The following is a 20,467-nucleotide window of genomic DNA, read 5'->3' on the forward strand; positions in this document are numbered from 1 at the left end:
GGAGAGACCAGTGAGTGAGAAAGAAAACTGCCAAGATGGCCGAGTGTGCAGGTCGAGTGGAGCAGTGAGCTGCTGTTTTCGCCGCGATCAGCTGCCGAGTTGCCGACTGACAAGGCGAATTCGTCGCGACTGCATGGAAGAATAGTCGCAGGTGAGTGGAGGAGGCCGAAACATCCGCCTCGTCCAGACGCCAGGCGAGAAATCGGACCTTTGCGCCGCGCCTCCGACCCGCTCTGCTCCACTGTCAAAAGGTCGATTTATTGACATTTCGGCAGGTTATAGCCATTGACCGTGAAAAGCCTCACTGAAAAGTGCGGTTGAAACGAAAGTGGCCAGCTGGTGCGAGGTCACAGTTCCTTGTGGGTTGTACGTTTGTTGGAAAATTATTTCTGCAAACCGTGGAGAACGGTGTAACATGATCCTCGACAACAGTAATCAAGCGCAATTTGGTGCAATTAAGAATCAGAGCTGATAAAATTCAAGCCGAGAGTGATATTGCATGTTTGAGGCCCCCTCGGTGCTAATATAATTTCACGCGGAGCCCGGTGGAGGTATATCTGCGCTCACGGGGAAGATTGGGCCGCGGCTGCGGCGCTAATTTTGGCTTTTTGCCACTTTGCCATATTTGGGTTGGCCTTGGGGGCCGCCTGCCGAGTTTATTCATCTCGCCGACATTGACTTCTTCTTGTTTGCAAACACCGCCTCTGCAACCGAAAATAAAAACGCAAAACTCCAGCCGAGCTTGTTCTCGATTTTAAATTATTTCATGCTCGGCCGCGGTGAAATTTATTTCCATGCTGCTGGAGGATCCAGTTTTTATTGATTTCTCTCAAAAGTTGGAGACGTGCGTGTGTTCCAAATCATTTCGCCGAGAAATCAAACGTGATTAAGCGAAGCCCGTCGGGCCTGACTGAGTCAGGTCTCTTTTACTATTTCTTCGGCGCGTGCGAATGCTAATCCCTTCGGCTTAAGTTTGTTTTGCGCCCGTCTTCGTATTGGCTACGCTATTTGTTTGGTTTGGGTCCAGTTGCCGCAGAAATTATCACAGAATGTTTGCTACGTTTCCAGTCAGACCAGTGACGTTTGACGTTCCTAACTCAGTGTTTCTGTATATGGTTTAAACAAGAAACTCGATCTGAGCCGTCATGAATGAGGGAAATTAACGTTAGTCGTGGTTTTATAAAAACCTAATTCGCGTAAGAATTTTTGATCCGATTGAGAATATTCATGAGTGCGACATATTTACAACGATTTTGTATGTGGTTTTTGTATATTATGCCTTGCTTAAAATATCTTATCTTGTGCTTGTAAGGTTTCAATATGCAGAAAAGTAGGCAGTGTTTGAAGTGACAAGAGCCGTGAAATTGCTTTTTATTTTAGACCTTAGCAATGATTTCGAGGAAACGAAAATTGCTCTCGAAAATCTCGATTTTGTTTGCGGCATCCTCAGGGTATAGAATAATGGCAGCAGCGTGTGCCGCGAATAAATATGCCTAAATCGCCAATTGTGCAAATTCAGAGAAGAGTGAAAAATGAAAGAATAGCACGCTTGTTCTTTTAAATTTCTCTTTCAATCACCCTTGGCTGGCCAAGCGGAGACGCACTCGCACACTCGTGGGAACAGTGCCGTCGCGCAAAAATAAATAACACTCGCCCTGACGGATGATACATAATATTGCTAACTCCGATTCTCTCGATAATTCGCAATCGCTCTTCATATTATCGCGATTGGCAAATAATATGATAGAGTGCCGTGAAGGGAGTATTCCGTGCCATCGTGTGTGACTCACAATCGCGGCGCACGCGAGACCAGCGCAGATTCGTGAGCCGGACGTGCTGAAATTCGCTCCGGGCGGAAAGCTATAAACGCATGCAAATTGAGACGCGCAAATGAAAACGCGGAAAGCACGCTTGCGAAAGAAATCAGAAAAACCAAACTGCAATAGAAGCAGTTGGCAGGAAACCGCAACTGTATTTCTCCAGAACTCGAAACACTTTAAAAGATAGGGAGATTGGTTGGATGTTCCATTAATTTTCGAAATGGTTAAACACGTGATGCAGTCGTTTTGAAATAGCAGAAAGTCCGTCGCGTCTGCTCGTCTGTCGGCGCATTGGACGCGGGTTAAAAACCCGGGCTAGCGCATCGTTTGCGGTCGGAACAAGAACTCGCAGTGAGTAATTGGCTCGATATCAGCCTCCGCCGGAACGGAAAGACAGAAAGAAAGGCAGTCCAGTTATTTCTTTTCACCGTTTTACTGCCAGGCTAATTACGATTCGGCCGAAAACGCATGCAGCACCTCTCCAATTAATTCTAAAAAACGAACCGAGTCGCGTTTCCCCTGAAAATTGAGACGTAACTCGATCGCCGCACCTTCCAATTCACATTCACCACTCATTCATTCTTTTGTTACGCGCTCAAGGGAGCTTTCTCCCCAGGTCGATTCAATATCTGTCTGGAATTAGTTTCAAGCTTTTGAGATTGTTATTTCATTGAAACTTTGCTGTGGTGTCATTTTGATATTATTTCCTAGTCTGAGCTCACTGTTGACAGAGTCTTATTTAGTTTCACAGTAATCTTTATTTACTTGTTTAACAAAAGTGTCGCCCATTCTCACATGCTTCCTTTTTGTAATTGACCTGTGATACTGTAATGTATTTTGACTAAATGTGAGATTAAACAAACATAATATAACACCTGGAAATCGGTCCTTTCAGTCATTTGGACAAGGTTTCCAAGAAATTCCAAGGTCGCGTGATTAAAATCAATCGTTCCATGTCCAGGAAAGAAGCGAGCCATACCATAACAACAACATTACACGAATTATCATTATTGGGGGCTCATTCACGTAGCAAACATCAAACAAGCATAAATAATTCTTCGTCATTGTTGTTCCAATCGATCGACAAAACGTTTGCTAACTTAGGCGCTCCAGTAGAGTTGTTATTCTAACGCTTCATTTTTTATTTTTAAGGAACCAAATTCAATACACATTTTTACGTCAATTCAAAGGACAGACGCAATCAGAGTGCTCAATTGAGCGTCGTTTATATTCTTTACATTTAACTCTGAACTTTTTGGTGATCAATGTCTCTTTCGGTTCTTCAGGTAAGGAATTGTACGGTTTTCACTAAAAATAGATTTTTCGCAAAATTTGCTCTTTATTAGGTTGATAAAAAAGACAACCAGTCTTGGTTCCATAACTTACTTTAAAGTCCATATGAAATAAGTTTCCTCCGAAAAGATATATCACCATTTTATGTTTTAAATCATAAGCATTTCCAACATTCGTGCTACTCATCTGGTTCTCATTTTGAACCTTAATTCCAAGCGCATTGCTTCATTTAAATTTTAATTAAAATTGTTTATTCACGTTGCAGGTGGGCGAAATGGAGCGCAAGTCGTCGCCAGACGCGGCGCTGGCGTCGGACGTGTTCGACCAGTTCTGCTCGGCGTCGACGCTCAAGACGGTCCTGACGCTGCACCGGCACCTGTGCGAACTACTACGCCTGCGCCCCGCTCCCTTCCCCCACTTTTACCCGCAACTCAAAGGAAAGCTGCGCTCGTGGCGTGCGCAGGCGCTATGGGCTAAATTCGACAAACGCGTTGCGCACAAGTGCTACGCGCGCGGCACTGCCAGCGAAGGTATATAGACCGTATCTTAATTTTCACTTAATGCTACAAGCTGGTCATTCGAGATACTAAAACTGTCTGCAAATTTTTTTGACATCACTATGGCAACCATGGCAACCAATTATTTTGTCTTAATTTAAAGGATGGAATGGTTTTACCCGTTGCTAACTGGGGATGGATGTTTCAGGAACGAGAGTGCTGATCATCGGTGCGGGCCCGTGTGGCCTGCGGGCGGCGATCGAGGCGCAGCTGCTCGGCGCCAAGGTGGTGGTGCTTGAGAAGCGAGACCGGATCTCGCGAAACAACGTGCTCCACCTGTGGCCCTTCGTGATCCACGACCTGCGCTCGCTCGGCGCAAAGAAGTTCTTCGGCAAGTTCTGTGCTGGCGCCATCGACCACATCAGCATCAGGCAGCTGCAGGTCCGTTTTCAATGGTTACCCATTTCTGGAAAGTTTTTCATTCCTCTGGTGCGCAGGTGATTCTGCTGAAAGTGGCGCTGCTGCTAGGCGTTGAGCTGCACGTCGGCGTGTCCTTTGAGAGCCTTGTGCCACCTGTCGACTCGAGCTTTGGCTGGCGGGCTGAAACGAGTCCTGAGGACCACCCGGCCTCGCAGTTTGAGTTCAACTGCCTGATCGGTGCCGACGGAAAGCGCAACACGCTCGAGGGCTTCGGCCGCAAGGAGTTCCGCGGAAAGCTGGCCATCGCCATCACAGCCAATTTCATCAACAAGCGCTCCGAGGCGGAGGCCCGCGTCGAGGAAATCTCTGGCGTCGCGTTTATTTTCAATCAAAAATTCTTCCGCGACCTCTATGAGGTAATCCAATCTCTTTGAATGGCGCATTGCCGCTATCGTTATTCGCCAGTTATTTTTCGTTGGCGTGTTCAGTAGAAGCAAAACACACCCATTCTGCTGATAGCGCTCGCGATTGTACCCCATCCGTAATGCAGTGGGGCAGGCAATAAGACTAACGAGAGCCGCGTGGCGTGTTTGACAGGCTACCGGCATTGACCTCGAAAACATCGTCTACTACAAGGACGACACGCACTACTTTGTCATGACGGCCAAGAAGAACAGCCTCATCGACAAGGGTGTCATAATATCGGTGAGTTTCTAGATCAAATTTTCAGTGTGTTTAGCCTTTTGGTGGCTTCCAAACTGATAATCCTGTATAGCGCTTGACGGTATCGCTCACTTTGGAAGCACTCTCGTTTTCACACCATTTTCTGCCAGTGTCACCAAGAACAGAACCATTGAAATTGATTTTACTCTATGGTGTTTGGGAAATTTGTCTTAAAATCAAAATTTTAAACAGTGTATATATAATTATCCGAAAATTGTAATGACTTTTTTTAAAAAAGATTTAATAGGTTTTTTGGAATTGGGCACGTAATTAGATTCAAATTGGTCTTCATTCTGGCTTAGCAGGTCTATTTTGCGCTTTAAATTGCAGTATCCACACATATAACTCGTTTAACAACATAATCATTAAAAGAGAGTGAGAAATCGGTTCACTACCTCTTGGAGAAATGTTCCTTTAAAGAATTTTTTTCTATTTTTATCCCTGTCCGAGGACCGGGAAGGGCGCGCACTGCACTAGCACGAATGCTGAAACCCGGGTCCCAATAACACCGCGAACGGATAACATGGGCGCACCAGGCCGCACAGGGACCCAGCCCACTCAAGGGCCACTTGCCTCCGCACCGAGGACTGCATTGAAACGCTAGACATTTGTCCCGTGAAGCCAAATCACGCATGCTGGAAAGGTGCAAACCAGCAAGTAGCGAGTCGGCGCCGGTGCGCCTCCCAGCCCGTTGAGCAATTTGAGCTTTTCGAGTCACTAAACTAACCACTTTTTACCATCTCTGACATTGGGTAGCCAGTATTAGAACTCCGAACTGCTCAAATACCTCCCATTGCTTTGACACTCCTGAGAATGCCTTAACAATGCGAGCCAACGGGCTGGTTTATTCTTGGAATGCACTTTAGTTTTGGCGGAAGATTATCAGCAAGCATAGGAAATTTTTGATAACTCGTTTGTCTTTGAGTGTTTCACAGCACAATTTTTGTTGCTCAATTTAAAATATTACACAATTTAAAAATAAATTTTGGCAGTAAAGTAGTTGTTGTTATTCTGTAAACACGATGCTAAAAATTTGAATTTGAAGGACCAACCCGATACAGCTCGGTTGCTACACCCTGACAACGTGGACAAGGAAGCTTTGATGGAGTACGCAAGGGAGGCGGCAGACTTCAGCACGCAGTACCAGCTGCCGCACCTGGAGTTTGCGGTGAACCACTATGGGAAGCCAGACGTGGCCATGTTCGACTTCACGTCCATGTACGCGGCCGAGAACGCGAGCAGGGTGGTTGAACGACACGGCCACCGACTGCTGATGCAGCTGGTTGGCGACAGCCTACTCGAGCCCTTCTGGCCCACCGGTTCAGGCTGTGCGCGCGGTTTCCTCAGCTCCCTCGACGCCTGCTGGGCGGTGCGTTCGTGGGGCAGTGGCGTCGCCACGCCTCTTGAAGTTGTTGCCGAACGCGAAAGCATTTACCGCTTGCTCGGCCAGACAACGCCTGAAAACCTCAACAAGGACTTCAACGCCTACACCCTCGAGCCACAAACCAGGTACCCCAACCTCAACATCAGGGCCGTCCTGCCCGCACAGGTAATCACTCGCAATTCAACATTTCATTGAATAATATTTTTAACTGCTTGAATTGTTTGTAGAGTTAAATTATTTTTTACGAATAATATTTGCCTTGGTTTACATCAGATCAAAATTAACTCAAAATTTTAATCTTTGCGGTGTGTCACTTAAAACTTATTCAAATATTTTTGTCGTAATATTAATTTGTTTTTTAAGGGGCCTAGCTAATATCGCTCTCTTTATTCACAGAGCTAATTAAATCCAAAGATTTATGTGAACATTCCAAATATGACGCACTAAATGTAAAACGAACCGTTTGCTTGCAAATAATTAAGTTTGCTTTTTTGCCAGGTTCGTAACCTGCTGACGACTGACAACCCGGCAGGCGTGGAATTGTGCTCAAGCGTGCAGCCAGTGAAGAAGCGTCGGCGTGAGGTTGAGGTGGCGAGTGCTGTGCTTGTGTCGTGGCTCAAGCGGCAGATGGCTGTGTACGACGATGTGCAGGTGGGTGATGACCTGGCCGCCTGCTTCAGCGACGGTCGCACACTGTGCACCTTGGTGCATAGGTACCGGCCACAGCTGGTCGACCTGGCCGCGCTGCGGGCCGACGAGAGCGTGCTCAACCTGCAGCTTGCATTCAATGTACTCGAGAAAGAAGCGCAAATCAAACCGGTAAGCAGAATTGATTGCTCGGCGCCGTGTATTTGCTCAGTGCTGCTGTTTGCTCGCAGATTATCAAGGCTGAGGAATGGGCGAGCGGCGAAAACAGCGACGCCATCATCACCTACCTGGGTCAGGTGTACGACGCGTTCCGTGGAGAGATACCGCACATTAAGCATGCCAAGTCTGCCATTGTAAATTAGATATCTCGGCGTGATAAAGCATCAAGTGTGTTTAATATCTCGTTTGTCGTCTTCGCAGGAGGAGATAGAGGAGATTCTGGTCGCGCCGCGAAAGTCTATCGGTAAAAGTCCGAAAAAGCGAGCCAGTCTTGAGAGGGAGCCAAAGAGACAGATGAGGAAGCGGAAAAGTCACGACGCTGTAAGTTGTAACCCATTTATTGCAATCTCTTTGGAGATTTTTATTTCCAAACTCTGAAATTATCAGTCCTTTAATTTAAAAAAAAAACTGAAGTTATATTATATCTAGAGGTCTCAGCCTCGTAATTTAAGGTGGCGGCTGGCTGAACTGGTTTTTGCCCGGTGGCTAAGCATTTTTGCTAGTGGCTTGCGTGGCTGACAATTTACACGCTTATTTTAAAGCTCTCTTATCAGCTTATAAATGCTGTAAAAAAAGGTTACAACAAGCGTCTACCCTTTAATTTATTATTTTTTTAAATAAAATTAATTACTGAACGCGGCTGTGAAAAGGAGCCGTCGACGTCTCGCAGAGAAGAGTTGGATCGGAACCGCGAGGATCGGATGCAGAGGCGGCGCATGATGCGCCACCTTACTTCGCAGAAGTTTGTCGAGAATATGCGGCGCATGCAGTCGGTAGGCAACTTTTATGACGAGCCGCGTGAGGAAAAGACCGAGGACTTTTCGCTCACCGTCTACCGGCAGCACGCGCCGCATTTCAAAGACAGGGTCAAACAGCTCGAGCGCCAGATGATCTATTGCCCAGTGAGCACAAGCTGATTGTGTCTGCGTGTTCCTAACTCTGTTTGGCTGAGCTCCAAGCGTGATTTTTACTAAGCGAATGTCTTGATTCTATATTCGTTTAACGATAGTGTTTTTTAGTGTACAATAACTCTTTTTTGCCTTCTTGTGGGATGTGAGAATGACATATCATTGCCGTTGCAGGATCGAGAAAACCGATTCATGAGTGAGATAGCGAAGAGATCTGGACAGCCAGACGAAAAGTTCAGTGGCAGAATCAAAGAGCTCGAAGCAAAATTCAAGGACGGCAACGCCGTGTGTGAGAAAAAGCCTAAGGATTTGCGCAGGGCAATCGGCCGAATCGATAAGAACGACTGGAACATTGCTGAGATCGAGAAAAAAATGGAGGAGAATCGAATGGCCAAGGGCAAGACGCATGGCGGTGAGAAAGTGCCAAAGTGGAATCACGACAAGTTCCTCGACAAGGTAGGTTGATCTCACGCTCAAAATTTTATTTTAACAACAAAATTTTGCAGATCTCGATGATGCAGAGTAAGCTAAAGGGCCGGAGCAAGGAGGATGAGGCGGCTAAATTCCGCGAAATCGACTCAACGCTGAAAAAGCTGGACCGCCAGATACGCGAAGGCAGCGTGCTCGACCCGAGCGGCCCCAGAGGCTCAAACAAGGTGTCTGCAATGGCCGAGCAGCTAGCCAAAAAGCAGGAGCCCAGCGAGGCGCTGCCATTGCAGAAGTCAGGCTCGAAAAGCGCCTTCGCAGTCGCCCAGCAGGCCTCCGACTGCCACTTCTGCTGCAAAAAGGTCTACCTCATGGAGCAGCTCACCGCAGAAGGCCTGCTCTTTCACAGAGGCTGCTTCCGCTGCGAGTACTGCGGCACCACGCTCAGGCTAAGTAAGCAAATCTTAAAAGCTGTTCACAGACTGATTTTCAAGTTCAAAACATTAATCAAACAAAAGTTCAATCTTAAGTAGTTAAATTAGCAGCAAATTTTAATTGATATTTTTCCATATTTTAAACTTTTGTTTCCCTTAAAAGAATACTAGACAGAAAATTGATGCATAAATTAATTTTCTTTAGATAATTACGCTTTCGACCGCGACGGTCGCTATGGCAGCCGCTTCGTGTGCATCAATCACTTTGGCATTCCTGGCTACATTCGCGGTGCACGAGCTAGAAGAAAATCTGAAGACTTAAAGGCAGCCGCCGCGGAAGAGGTAAGTGCAAGATAACTTTTAGAGGTTGTTTTGATGAGAAACTTTGCCACATCTTCAGCTTTTTATTTTTTATTCAACTGTGCGCCTATTTGCAGACTGCATTTACCGAACACCTGGCAGTTCCAAGTGCCGAGGATCAGGCTGACGCGATCCCCACAATCGGCGTCACGCCAGAGCGGGTCGGCTTTGAAAATCTGGCTGGCTCAGACGAAGAGGACTTAATGGCCAGGCCCGCATCTGGACTGGCTGAGATGGACGAGGAAGCCTGGACCGACCACAACTTCCGCGTGTCTTGTGACTCTAGTGACGACCAGTCCGACAGTGCAACGTTAGTATCATTTCCGATTCAAGTATATTTGCTAACTCGTTGAAGGATTTTAAGTTTTAATTTTAAATTTAGAAAAAATATATGAATAAATTATCTCTATATTAAAAAAACAACCGATATAAGATCATTTAAAATATTAAAACGATTTTTATCTCACTTGAAACAGTTTTCCATAATTTTAGCTATTTGAATATTAATGTTTCCTTATATATTTCTGGTTAACAAGTTGGTGTAATATTTTTGTTCAGTGACTCGGACGATGAGGACGCGGAGGCATTCGAGGAGGCGATTGACGATGACGACGCGTTGAGCGTAGAGGGGACGCGGCAGCTGGCAGAGTCGTGGAAGCAGCGCTACTCGCGTCAGTCAGCCAGCGAGTTCAGTGACGAGGCTGAGAGCTCTGAATGGAGCTGCGAACGCGACGATGCTGAAGACGAGGACGACAGTTCGACAGCCACTGAAGGCGATGCGGTGGCGCGCGAGCTGCTGCGCCAGAAGGAACGGCTGCTTGAGCGAGCCAAGCGTCGCCGCGAGGAGGATAGTGAGGTTGGTGTTGAAACTGAAGCCGCCGCGGCACAGTCGGGTCAGGGGATGTTCGTGGCCACCGCGATTTCCGTCTGCGAGACAAGCTACCTCGCACCAAGGCAGGCGGACGAGGCGGCGAAAAGCCCCTCGCCGCAGCCGCCGGCCCTGGACTCTGATGACGAGTTCCAGCTGGCCTGCCTGGACGAGGGCGAGATCCTTGAGCTGGACGAGTTCCTCTCTGCCCTTGACTCGCCCAACGTGGACACAAAAGAGACGCTGAAACCGTCCGAGCTCTTCCCCTCCTCCTCTAATAGTTCTAGCCGCTCTTACAAGCCCAAGAAAAACAAGTATTTGAGCCGCGACTTTCTCGGGGACAGGGCCGTTAGTGACATTACAAAGGGTGTGCGCGATGCGGCTATTTCGCCCGACCGCAGCAAGAAGCGGGACTCATGCTGCCTGATGTAGCCGCGGGTCGTAGGTCGGGGTGGGAAGGTAATGAAACGGCCTGCTGTGTGCCCGTGTGTGCGGCTTTTGTGCTGACAGCTCGAAACCTGACCATGGCTGGCATTGGCATGTTTGTGACTCATCCACGAACAATCGTAGTCTCGCCTCCCTGACCCGACTCGACTAACCGTAGTTTTGTTTTGTCCCCATCCATCGCTGGGCTGCCGTTTTCATTGCATCCCAGCCCGTTTGTTAAGAGTGAATCATAGGAGTTCTGGTCTTCACTATCCTTCCACAACACAAAACAAATACTTAAAGATCTGATAAGGGGGAACTATATAATTATACAAGGATTAATTTATTGAAATTTTAAAGGGGAAATTAGTCTTATAGTTTTAAAGTTCCATTGATATGATAAATGCTATCATTGCTATAATTTCCTTTAGTATTACCACAAGAAATTGTGAAAGGCTGATAGATGGTGAATTAAAATTTTAATTCACGCCTAAATTGGCTATTCCAGGAAGTGATTTTCACTAAAAGAATAGTTTTTCAGTCAGGACCGCAAAGCTAGCAAAAAACACTTGCATTACTACCACATATTTCTAAATTGGATTCAACCGTAGCATTCCAATCGAAATATATGCTTTTGAATACACATCTAACGGTTTATATCGTCCTAACAATTGGAATTTATCAACAGCTTTGATTTGAAACGGGCTACTGGAATCTTTGGTAATTAGGAAATACGCTCATTAAAAATTCCACGTTGCAATCAAATCTTGACTGAAAAAATATGAGGAAAATCGAAAGAAAACCGAAGCGTTGTAGGGTTTACAATAAAATGCAACCGTTTCTAAACCCGGCAAAAAACACGTTAAGTTTGAACCTCGTGTAGAATTTAACAGTTGATCAGTTGATTAATTTGCTTTCTGAAAAGAAGACTAACTTCAGCGATAGCTTTCGTTTGGGTTTCTCTAATTCAACTCACATTTTTTGTCTTAGTAGAAATTTGCTAATGTTTGCTTTGTCAACGGTTTCAGGGTGGATCTGACTGCACGTCAACGGAGACGGAGACCGATGACGAGGACGAGCAAGAGGAGGAAAACCTGGCTACCGAAATCGAAACAGACTCAGAGTTTGAGCTTGACTCGTCGTTGCCGACTATCCTTATCGACTCAGATCTGCAAGTGTGTCAGGTCAGGTCAGGCCGCATTGAACGCGGCAATTTGAACAAGCCGGCGCCCAACAAGTATCTGCAGAAGAATAACGCCAAGAACAACAACCGGGCAGCTGCGGCGGCGCCTATGGAGTTGACTCAGGCGGCGCTGCGGCACCGCCCGACGCAACTCGAGCTGCAGGCCAAGGAGAAAATGGTACCGCTGCAGCAGGTCAAGAGCACCGAGGGCATCGCTAGCAAGACAAGCCTCGAGCTGAAGAAGAAGTACCTGCTTGGCGGCGAGGCGGCGGCGGGAGCCTTTGGCAGACAGGTGCTCAAGTCGGACTCGGCGTCAGCACTTGACTCGCGCTTCCGCAGCTTCGTAAGCCAGATCTCAGAGCAGCAGAAGCTGCTGCAGCCAGCCGCCCAGCCCAGCCCGGCGATGCAGTCGCTGCTATTGGACAGCAACAAGGCCACCTCCGCGTCGCCGCTGCTCACCAGCATGTCTAGCGGCAACCTGCTCAACAACCGCGCCGACCTGCTCAACAAGTTGCCAAAGGTGCCGTCCAGCTTCGTACACATCTGCGGCCGCAAATCGGAGGAGCGCCTTGACGACGACAAAACGCCGCTCGTCGAGAACATGCACATTCTCGCCTCCTCCGAGGCTGAAGAGAAGGAACGCAAACTGGACCGCGACACAGACCGCGAGAGCGATAAAATATCTGACCTGGAGCGCGAAAAGCCTGACGAAGACGCGACGCCGCAGGCAGAGCACCGGGACATCATTCTTGAGACCAAGGACATCTCAGATGAGCCGCGACCGCGCTCGCCCGCTCATGAGACCTCCATCATCGTGCCGGACGCGTCTGAGTGGCGGGCCGCGCAGCAGCAGCAGCTTCAGCAGGGGGAGTCTGAATCGGAGAGCAGTGAGTCCTCTTCCTCCTCCTCCTCTGAAAGCGGTAGCAGTACCGAAACCGAGGAGGTGGAAGAGGCGCCGCTCGTCGTTCCACCCAGGGTTGAGATCACTGAGGTGGGCGACAAGGAGCTTGAGACGGAGCTCTCTGACTGGGCGCACGAGGAGAACAGCCTTGACGTTGATGTTGAGATCGAAGCGCGCAACGTTACCTTGCGAAGGCCCAAGCGACTGGCCACTCTCGCCCAGGAGGACAACGACGACGATCTCGGCGACCACGTAGACGTGCTTACTGTCAGCGAGACCAACGAGGAAAAGCAGCAACTTGTGCTCGCCCCCGTTGATGACATCGTTGAGGCTGTCAACTTAGAGTGCCAAATCGCGCCTCTCGCTTCTGCTCCTGATCCTGAACCATCTGTCGAATCAGAAAAAGTGGAAGAGGAAGAACAGCCACCGCCACCACCACCACCGCTGCAGGTCAGTGTTCAACTAATTAAGATTTTTATTGCATGAATACATTTTTTTGGTTAGTTTTTCATTGTTTGAATAGTTCTGCCTTAAGGGCAATAATAAATTGCTCATTCAATAGCTTTTACTAGGTGTTCGCGAATTTAATAATGCTCTTTGCTGATTTACGAAACCCAGGATATTCTATGTCGCCTCAATTGCCCTTTCTCTAACTTTGTATTCCGGAACTGAGTAGAAGACAAAGTTTTTCGGCATATTTACCAGCCAAATTTTTTATATTTTCTTAATTAGAAGTTGATGACATTTTTGTAGAAATTAGAGGGACACGCATGTTCTGTTGTTTATGAAAAGAATCTGATCAAAGTATATTTAAAACAGGTGGAGGAGGAAAATGGTCCTGTGGACGTGATGTCTGTGTCAGTGAGTAGCCTGGGCGAGGGAATCAACGACATCGAATTTGTCGACACGAGCGAGGACGAGGAGGATGGCGAGGAGAGTTCTGTCAAGGTAGAGGAGTACCAGCCACTGGCACAGGCAAGCTCAAGCACCAACACAGAGAGCAAGACGCCGGACACGGAGAGTAAGTCACCGGACACTGAGCAGGAGCGGCTGCTTCAGGAGGACGAGTATGTGGCACACGTGCATCGACTGCAGGATCGTGTGTCGCCGTTCGGCAACGCCAAAGATTCGATCGACGTGCGTAAGGCTCGACGCGGCTCGTCGAACAGCAGCACCTCCAGCCCATCTCATCGTTCATCGGCGGCGGAGATACAGGTGGCGGCAGCGGTGGCGACGACACCAAGCACGTCGCGCAAACTTGAACAGATCTCGCGCGAACGCTCGCGCCAGAAAAGTCTGGTTGAGGACCTGGTGATGGCGCGCATCCCACAGAAAGGCGTCCGGCGGAGGCTCAGCTCCAAGAGCCCGTCCGGCTCACCACGGCTTCCACCGCCCCCGGTGCCCCCGCCGCCTGTACCACCTCCCCCGGTGCCCATGCCACCGTCTGGAAGGCCAGCGTCAGTGTTGCTGACGGGCGTGCGGCTGCCCGAGACTCCGCTCACGCACCCTGAGGCATTCTCGTGCCCCGACATTCGGCAGGCACTGCTGGCCGAGGCGGCCGCGTCTACGCCGGTGGCGCCGCCCAGGGCCAAGAAGAAACCACAGGCGCAAACGGAGCCGATCAAGGGCGGCGCAAAGCAGGGCCGTGAGCGGCGCAAGAGCATCATGCAGGCCGTGTCGGAGCTCTTCCGCAAGAGCCCCGCCGCGGACAAGGAGAAGAAAGGACCGCCGGTGCCTCCGCCACCCGCACACTACCCGCCAGCGTCGCCTCCAGCGCAGGAGGACAGCCCAAGCGACGGCGAAGACTCGCGCAGCTTCTCGGTGGAGGACTCAGTTCGCAGGAGCGCCCGCAGCGCCAAGAAGGCGGCTCGACAGGCCCAGCTGAAGCGACTCCGCACGGCGCACGAGCTCAAGAGGCAGCTAGAGGAATTAGAAGTGAAGCAGCGGCAGCTTGAGCAGCGCGGCGTCGCACTCGAAAAAGCACTTAAGGGCGAGGCTGCGGCGCCGCACGCCAACGAGGCTGACATGCTGCATGAGTGGTTCGCCCTGATGCGCCAGCTGGCCGAGGCGCGCAGACATGAGCGCCAGCTCACCATCAAGGCCCAGGAACTTGAGCTGCACGAGCGTCACGCCCGCCTCCAGTCCGACCTCCGCCAGCGCATGGCCGTCGATGGTGGGTCCTCTTTTGATTTTTTATTTCGGTTCTTCGCAGGCTTGCCACTTTATTTCCGGAAGGATGGACTTATAGTTGGTTTTTTAATGTATAAACACCATTCCTTATATTATTAACATCGAAAATCAAAGTCTGACAATTGTAATTTATTTTGTAAATTTATTTATGTAATTTATAATATAAATATCAATTTTGAAACCTTTCTGCGACCTGATGATTTTTTTTATAAACAAAAAAATAAATATTTTAGTTTTTTTTTAAATATAAGTATATTTATATTGCAATTTTGCAAAATTCATAAATTATCCAATCGAATGGTTGGAGTTTTTTCAAATTTTTAGCGCTTGACTTAACAGTGGATTTAAAAGAGGCCAGAACTAATTTTTTTGCACCTAGACAACTCTGGATATGACGTGCAATCCATTATAATTATTTTCGTTCAATCTGAAGAGACATTGAAATTTCCTTCTGATTGGACGTGATTCTTGTCAAATATTTTACGTTCTCGGATTCATTATTTTACAGACGTTTCGTCTGTTGGTTGCGATGAGTTGATGTAAGTTTTCCGTTTGGTTTTGATTCTAGGAAGCACTGATTGTGAAATTCCATGCACAGTCAAGTTTATTTGGTGATTTATTACTCGTAAGTGGTGCGTGGGTGCAGGTTTCACCAGACACCTGGCGTTAGTGCGATTCCTAATCTAGCTGCCGAATTTGTCGTCAATAACCTCCACCGCCCATATTTTTTCGATTTTTTAATCATTTAATTTGCTGTGCCACACACTCCCACGATTCACACCTCATTCGTCTCGAAAGCATGTGCTGTGCTCTCTTCGTCGTGTTTTCCCTTTTATGCTTTCGCAAACGAGTGACTAATTTCTACGAATTCTTTCCCCATTGCAGTCGAGCACAAGAGCAGCAGGGACGTGGAGGAGGAGGGCAAGATCCTGAGCGAGATTCTCGAGATCGTTGAGCAGCGAAACGGCCTGACCAACCAGCTGGAGGAGGACCGCCAAAGGTGTGCATGGTTGTTGGTGTTGCTTGCTATTGTCTTCCTCTACATGCTCGTCCGATTCTGTACGCACCACGCCCTCCTATCCCTCACCGGCCTCACGCCCTGAGAGACTTTCCCTTTTCAATACTGCTTTTAGATTTTATTTTGACTGTTTGCTTATTGTGTTCAATATTCTAGATTTTAATTTGTTCTGCTGCTTGTTGGCAAAAGATGCGAATCTTAAAAGTTGTAACAAGACTGGCCTTTATCTTGAAGGTGAACTGGTGTATTTTCATACATATTTTCGTTCTGCTAACTAATAGGGCTGTGAAATTAAGACGTTCGATTTTTCCTAATTTTCAATCTTTGCGGGACCATCAAATGAGCACAAATCATGATACTTAAAACCATTTTAAGCCAGGGCTTTAAGGATGTAAAAAAACGTCGAAATCGACCCACGAATCGTCTAACTTGTACGGTAAACGTCAAAAGATAGTCCCACTTTCTACTGAAAAAAATGTCTAAAATTCACAGCCCTAATAATTGATTTTAAAAATAGAAGGATTTTTTTAATGAATTATACATGGTTGACTTTTTTATTATTTCGTATAAAATTTATTGACATCAAAGTTTACATTGGCACAAATCAAGGCAGGAAGCATCACAACTAATAGGTACAACCCTGGTTTCTGTTTGCTTTTATTTGGCATGTTTGGCACTTGGTAGTCACTTTTAGCACTCTGCATGACGTAGTTTGTTGGTGGTGTGTATTGCGGTCGCGTGGTTTGCATTGTGGCCTGCTGGGGCGCGAGAGAAAACACCTTTGACCGTGTGCCGCCTCGAGCGTGGTGTCGGCGTCAAGGTAGAGCCGCCGCGTCCTGCCAGTCTGAGGCCGAGCTAATGGCGCGCCGTGGCCCGTGTTGCAGGTACGCGGAGGAAGACAAGGAGCTGGAGGCACAGATGTTGGCCAAGGGACTGCGCCTGACGCCGCTCAGGAAGGAGTCGAACGTGTGAGGCGCGGCACGAGAGAGGCCCTCCTTTCCGCTCACTTTCCTGCTCTTCGAAGCCGCTGCTTTTTTTAAAATTTGACTTGTCGTTCGTTTCTCGTGCGGCCGATCACTCTCACACTCAGAAAGCTGGCTTCCAATGTGATAACTCTTGTGATTACGTTTTTTACGATCCGCCGATTCGGTCATGCTTGTTTCTCGAATTTGTCTCTTCTCTTGCTTTTACACAAAAATATTTTTGAGCCCTTGCGAGGCACTGAGATTTTACTCGGACTTTTGAAGAAACGCCTCTCTCGACCCGCGCGAACGCGAAGCCCACCCACCCGCCTTTCACAGCCGGTGCAATACAATTAAAATGTTGACGGAAATTTTACTTTTGAGCACAATTTGTATATCGAGAGACTGCTTTTTAATGTATCGATTATTTTTGATTACCTAGTCCTGTGCATGCTGCTTGTTGCGAATTGTAGTGACAACAACAATACACATGTGTCTGTAAAGCATACTTTTATAACCTAATATTGCCTGACTAAATAAAAGAAACAAACACGTCTATATTTAAATTATTCAGCCTCGTATGTATGCGTATTACATTGTAATTGAAAATTATATTATTAAAAAAATACTGGTCAAAGTAACAAAATTCAGCCTATCTTTTGCTTTCCTTTTGACCCTGATCACAATGCTTGTTGTGGGGAGATTTCAAATTCCGTTCGGGTGCTGCGAGAGCACGAGGCTGGCGCACCAGTCCAACAGGTCCTGGCGCCGCTCCATGGCGATGGTGCACCCGACGAACGGCCGCTCTTTGCTGCGCGCTGCGCTCTTTCCGTCCTTAGACACCAGCGTCAGGTACCACCTCTTGTCACTGCGAAGATTGACATACTTAATTAGGCACAAAAAAAATAACTGGAATACAGGGTTTGCAATTTTGACCATCTGGTTAAAAAACAGGTGGATTGAGAAGCCAGTTTGTGCTATTAGTGGACTCTACTTGACGAGATGAATCAATCAATGAGTTATTACCTGCTTTCAGTCCTTAATTATTAGACTTGCCAGAAAATTAGCTTTTATAGCTTTTATTAATGGTTCGAGATAATGTTTTCGAAATCTCCAAGTTGACTACTACGTCATGTGTGAAGTTTCTGTTTTTAAGTACAATTTTAAACTAATTTTTTTAACTTCTTAATTTTTTTTAAATAAAAATTATGAAAGAAATTATGGTTACATTGTAAAAAATGGGAAATTCTATCAGCTTTCAGAACACGTTAAGTTTTTTACTCTATGACTAACCATTAAAAACTTTCAATCCCCGGCTGTAACCAATGTGAGAAATGTCCATTTTTTGTCTTAAAAAATAGCGTCTACAAACCAAATTTGAGCTAACTTGAGAAAAATCTGTATTTTGAAATCAATTTTGAAGTTTTGGGCTAATTTATTAAATTTGCTAAAATCGTGAAACAGAAAATTTTCCACCACCGTACGTTACTCCCATGAGGAAAGACTCCACAAATTCAATGGTTTCACCAAAAACTAGAAAGTCGAATTTTAAAATTTTCCTTGTAAGATGTGTGCAAGAAATACTAAATTTTAAAATTGCAATGGAATGAAAACGTGATATAAATTGTTTCCTAAAACAGCTCTAAATTATCATATAAAGAATTTGTTTTCAATTTTCCGCTCTTTTGACAAACTCTGCTGGAATTTATTTTGTGTCTTACCCGTTGGGGCCGCGCTTGGAGTCGTAGCCCTGGTACCACGACATGTTGTTGATGGGCCACTCGCCGACGACGACGGGCGAGGAGCCCTTGATCTTGGCGCTGGTCACTTTGCCGTCAAGCAGCTGCATAAAGCGAGTCTTGTAGGCGCGCACCTCGGGCACTGCGAACTTGAACTGTCCGTAAGCGGAGGCCGGCGGCAACGCCAGGGGCCGCAGCTCGTCGTAGAAGGTGCTGGGGCCGAGCACCAGCTTGTTGTGCGCGCGGTCTTCGTCGGCCCAGTAGCCCCAGCGCGCCACCACCTCCATCACCAACTCACTAGGGTGCAGCGGCCGCCACAGCGCGCCGCCCAGCAGCACCTCCTGCAGCTGCCACGACGAAGACGCCGCCGCCTCCTGCACCACGTCAGCCGCAGTCTTGCTAGGGTTCAGCTGCGAAAAGTGATCCACACAATTAGAGGATAATTTACAAGAGTTTCGTCCATTCGCATTTTTCACAGCCGTTTTTACGAAAAAACAACAGCTGAAAAAGTCAGCTTAACTAAAGGGTTTTATAACTTAACCAAAATTTTCTCCAAAATATAAATACAAATTGAAATCTTCTAGGATATTAGCAATTTTTATTAAATAAAATTCAGTGTTAAAAAGAGCATTCTTCAATAAAAGGTCAGTGACGCAAATTGTTTCATAAAAATAAGTAAATATTATGTTAAGATCACATAGTTTGAGTCTGTTTCTTTCATATTATGCATTTTAACGAAGAGTGTGGAATAGAAAGAAACTCACCAGTACTTGAACCGTGTCTGTGGAGTTTGCGTTGCCAAGGGTAAGCCAAATTCTTAGATCGCCCGCGCCACCAGTTTGCGGTGGCGCAGAGTGCAGTCTTTCCAGTACTCTCAGCAGTTTGTTTTCCTTCTGCATTTCGGCCTCGTCCACTTCAAACACGGCAGGAAATTCCTCTATCAATGTCGTCAGTGTCACAATATCTGCCTGAAAATACCATTAAAATGAGTATATACCTTTCTCCCTGCAGGGTCTAACATTTACATATAAGCCTTGTCGCGAAAAAATGAGTTAAGTTAAAATAGGAATTAATATTTAATCTATTTCCGCTTCTTTTTAAGGCATTTTTTCTCTTGATGAGATATACAAGTCAAAGGATATATGGTGTTATTGCCTGGGAGACATTCATCAACTATATAAAAATGCATTTTACTGCATTATTTTTTAAAATCATCAATTGGTTAAACCAGCGATGGAAATACCCTAATTTTTTTTAAATTTCTTTATACTCGTCCAGTTAAAAAACATGCTCTTACATCTGTGGCATGGGTGAGTCCAACGGCCCAAACGGTGGCCAAGTTCCTGCCGTCCATCTTGTTTCTGGCGTGCTCAAGGGTGATGAGGTGCAAGTGGGCGAGCACCTTCCGCAGCGTGGCGAACGCGACCGAGTTGAGCGCGTGCCTGATGAGACGGCCCTTGGCCTCGAGCGACTTCGCCCTGCCCAGCGACGTCATCAATTCCTTGCTCAGCAGCGGCTCCGGCAGCCCGACAAAGAAGCGCTTCAGCGCCGACGCCACCAGGTGCTCGTTGTACTCTGCCCGCGTCAACGCCACCTCGTGCGGGTTCTTCTTCAGAGCCTCTAGTAGTGCCGTCACCTTCGATGACTGGCCCGCCAGCCGGTAGATCCCCTCGGACGTGATGCCTGCACAGTTCAAATTTTAATAAAATCGCTATCTTTGGGATTTTTTCTCAGGGTGCGTCTGATTTTCGTTTGGACACCGAAAGAGCGTGAGAACCATACGTAATTTAGAAACTTTGGGCCACACCTGAAACCGTATTTGGAGCCTCAACAAGCACTCAAAATCGTCTACAAAACGGGCTACATTTGTGGTGCATTAGAAACTTCTCTACAAAAATTACATTTTGAGACGATTTTTCAACTAATTAAAAAGTTACTTTCTGAAACCTGGTGGTTCTAGAAAAAGAAAAAGATTTGTTTGAGCTGATTGAAAATATATCCATGAAATTAGGTCCTACAATTATCACGATTTTTTAGTTGCTTGATCA

General features: G+C 46.9%; 3 protein-coding genes across 6 annotated transcripts in view; 1 reads left to right on the forward strand and 2 right to left on the reverse strand.

Moving 5' to 3' along the window:
• Positions 1–17,326, forward strand: Mical (Molecule interacting with CasL). 4 transcript variants are annotated; one of them, XR_010575565.1, is made up of 20 exons: positions 1–151; positions 3,379–3,643; positions 3,819–4,051; positions 4,108–4,446; positions 4,628–4,735; positions 5,799–6,302; positions 6,636–6,956; positions 7,016–7,138; positions 7,206–7,325; positions 7,655–7,906; positions 8,087–8,368; positions 8,419–8,791; positions 8,978–9,114; positions 9,210–9,442; positions 9,691–9,988; positions 11,455–12,960; positions 13,330–14,683; positions 15,269–15,325; positions 15,586–15,700; positions 16,603–16,630. XR_010575565.1 is itself a non-coding variant. In XM_065495533.1 (20 exons), exons 2-19 carry the CDS (start codon positions 3,388–3,390, stop codon positions 15,653–15,655), a joined length of 6,540 nt encoding a protein of 2,179 aa, XP_065351605.1. In that variant the 5' UTR covers positions 1–151; positions 3,379–3,387; the 3' UTR covers positions 15,656–15,700; positions 16,603–17,326. The 4 variants fall into 4 exon arrangements, 3 of the variants coding, with proteins under 3 accessions (XP_065351605.1, XP_065351603.1, XP_065351606.1); XM_065495533.1 differs by lacking the exon at positions 15,269–15,325 and adding an exon at positions 15,209–15,239 and having other exon boundaries at positions 16,603–17,326; XM_065495531.1 differs by lacking the exon at positions 15,269–15,325 and having other exon boundaries at positions 16,603–17,326.
• The window catches only part of Pgant35A (polypeptide N-acetylgalactosaminyltransferase 35A), a 210,411-nt gene that overhangs the window by 169,337 nt on the left and 20,607 nt on the right, over positions 1–20,467 (reverse strand). The gene's annotated exons all lie outside the window — the stretch shown is intronic.
• The window catches only part of RhoGAP15B (RhoGAP_ARAP and RA_ARAPs domain-containing protein RhoGAP15B), an 11,435-nt gene continuing 7,901 nt past the window's right edge, over positions 16,934–20,467 (reverse strand). The window contains exons 7-10 of the mRNA XM_065495535.1: positions 19,717–20,102; positions 19,184–19,387; positions 18,402–18,829; positions 16,934–17,548 (exon numbers count right to left, since the gene is read on the reverse strand). Coding sequence (XP_065351607.1) covers positions 17,386–17,548; positions 18,402–18,829; positions 19,184–19,387; positions 19,717–20,102 — 1,181 coding nt within the window. The 3' untranslated portion in view covers positions 16,934–17,385. The remainder of the gene's footprint in view (positions 17,549–18,401; positions 18,830–19,183; positions 19,388–19,716; positions 20,103–20,467) is intronic.

Source organism: Cloeon dipterum, chromosome X (genome assembly GCF_949628265.1).
Source record: "Cloeon dipterum chromosome X, ieCloDipt1.1, whole genome shotgun sequence".
NCBI lineage: Eukaryota > Metazoa > Arthropoda > Insecta > Ephemeroptera > Baetidae > Cloeon > Cloeon dipterum.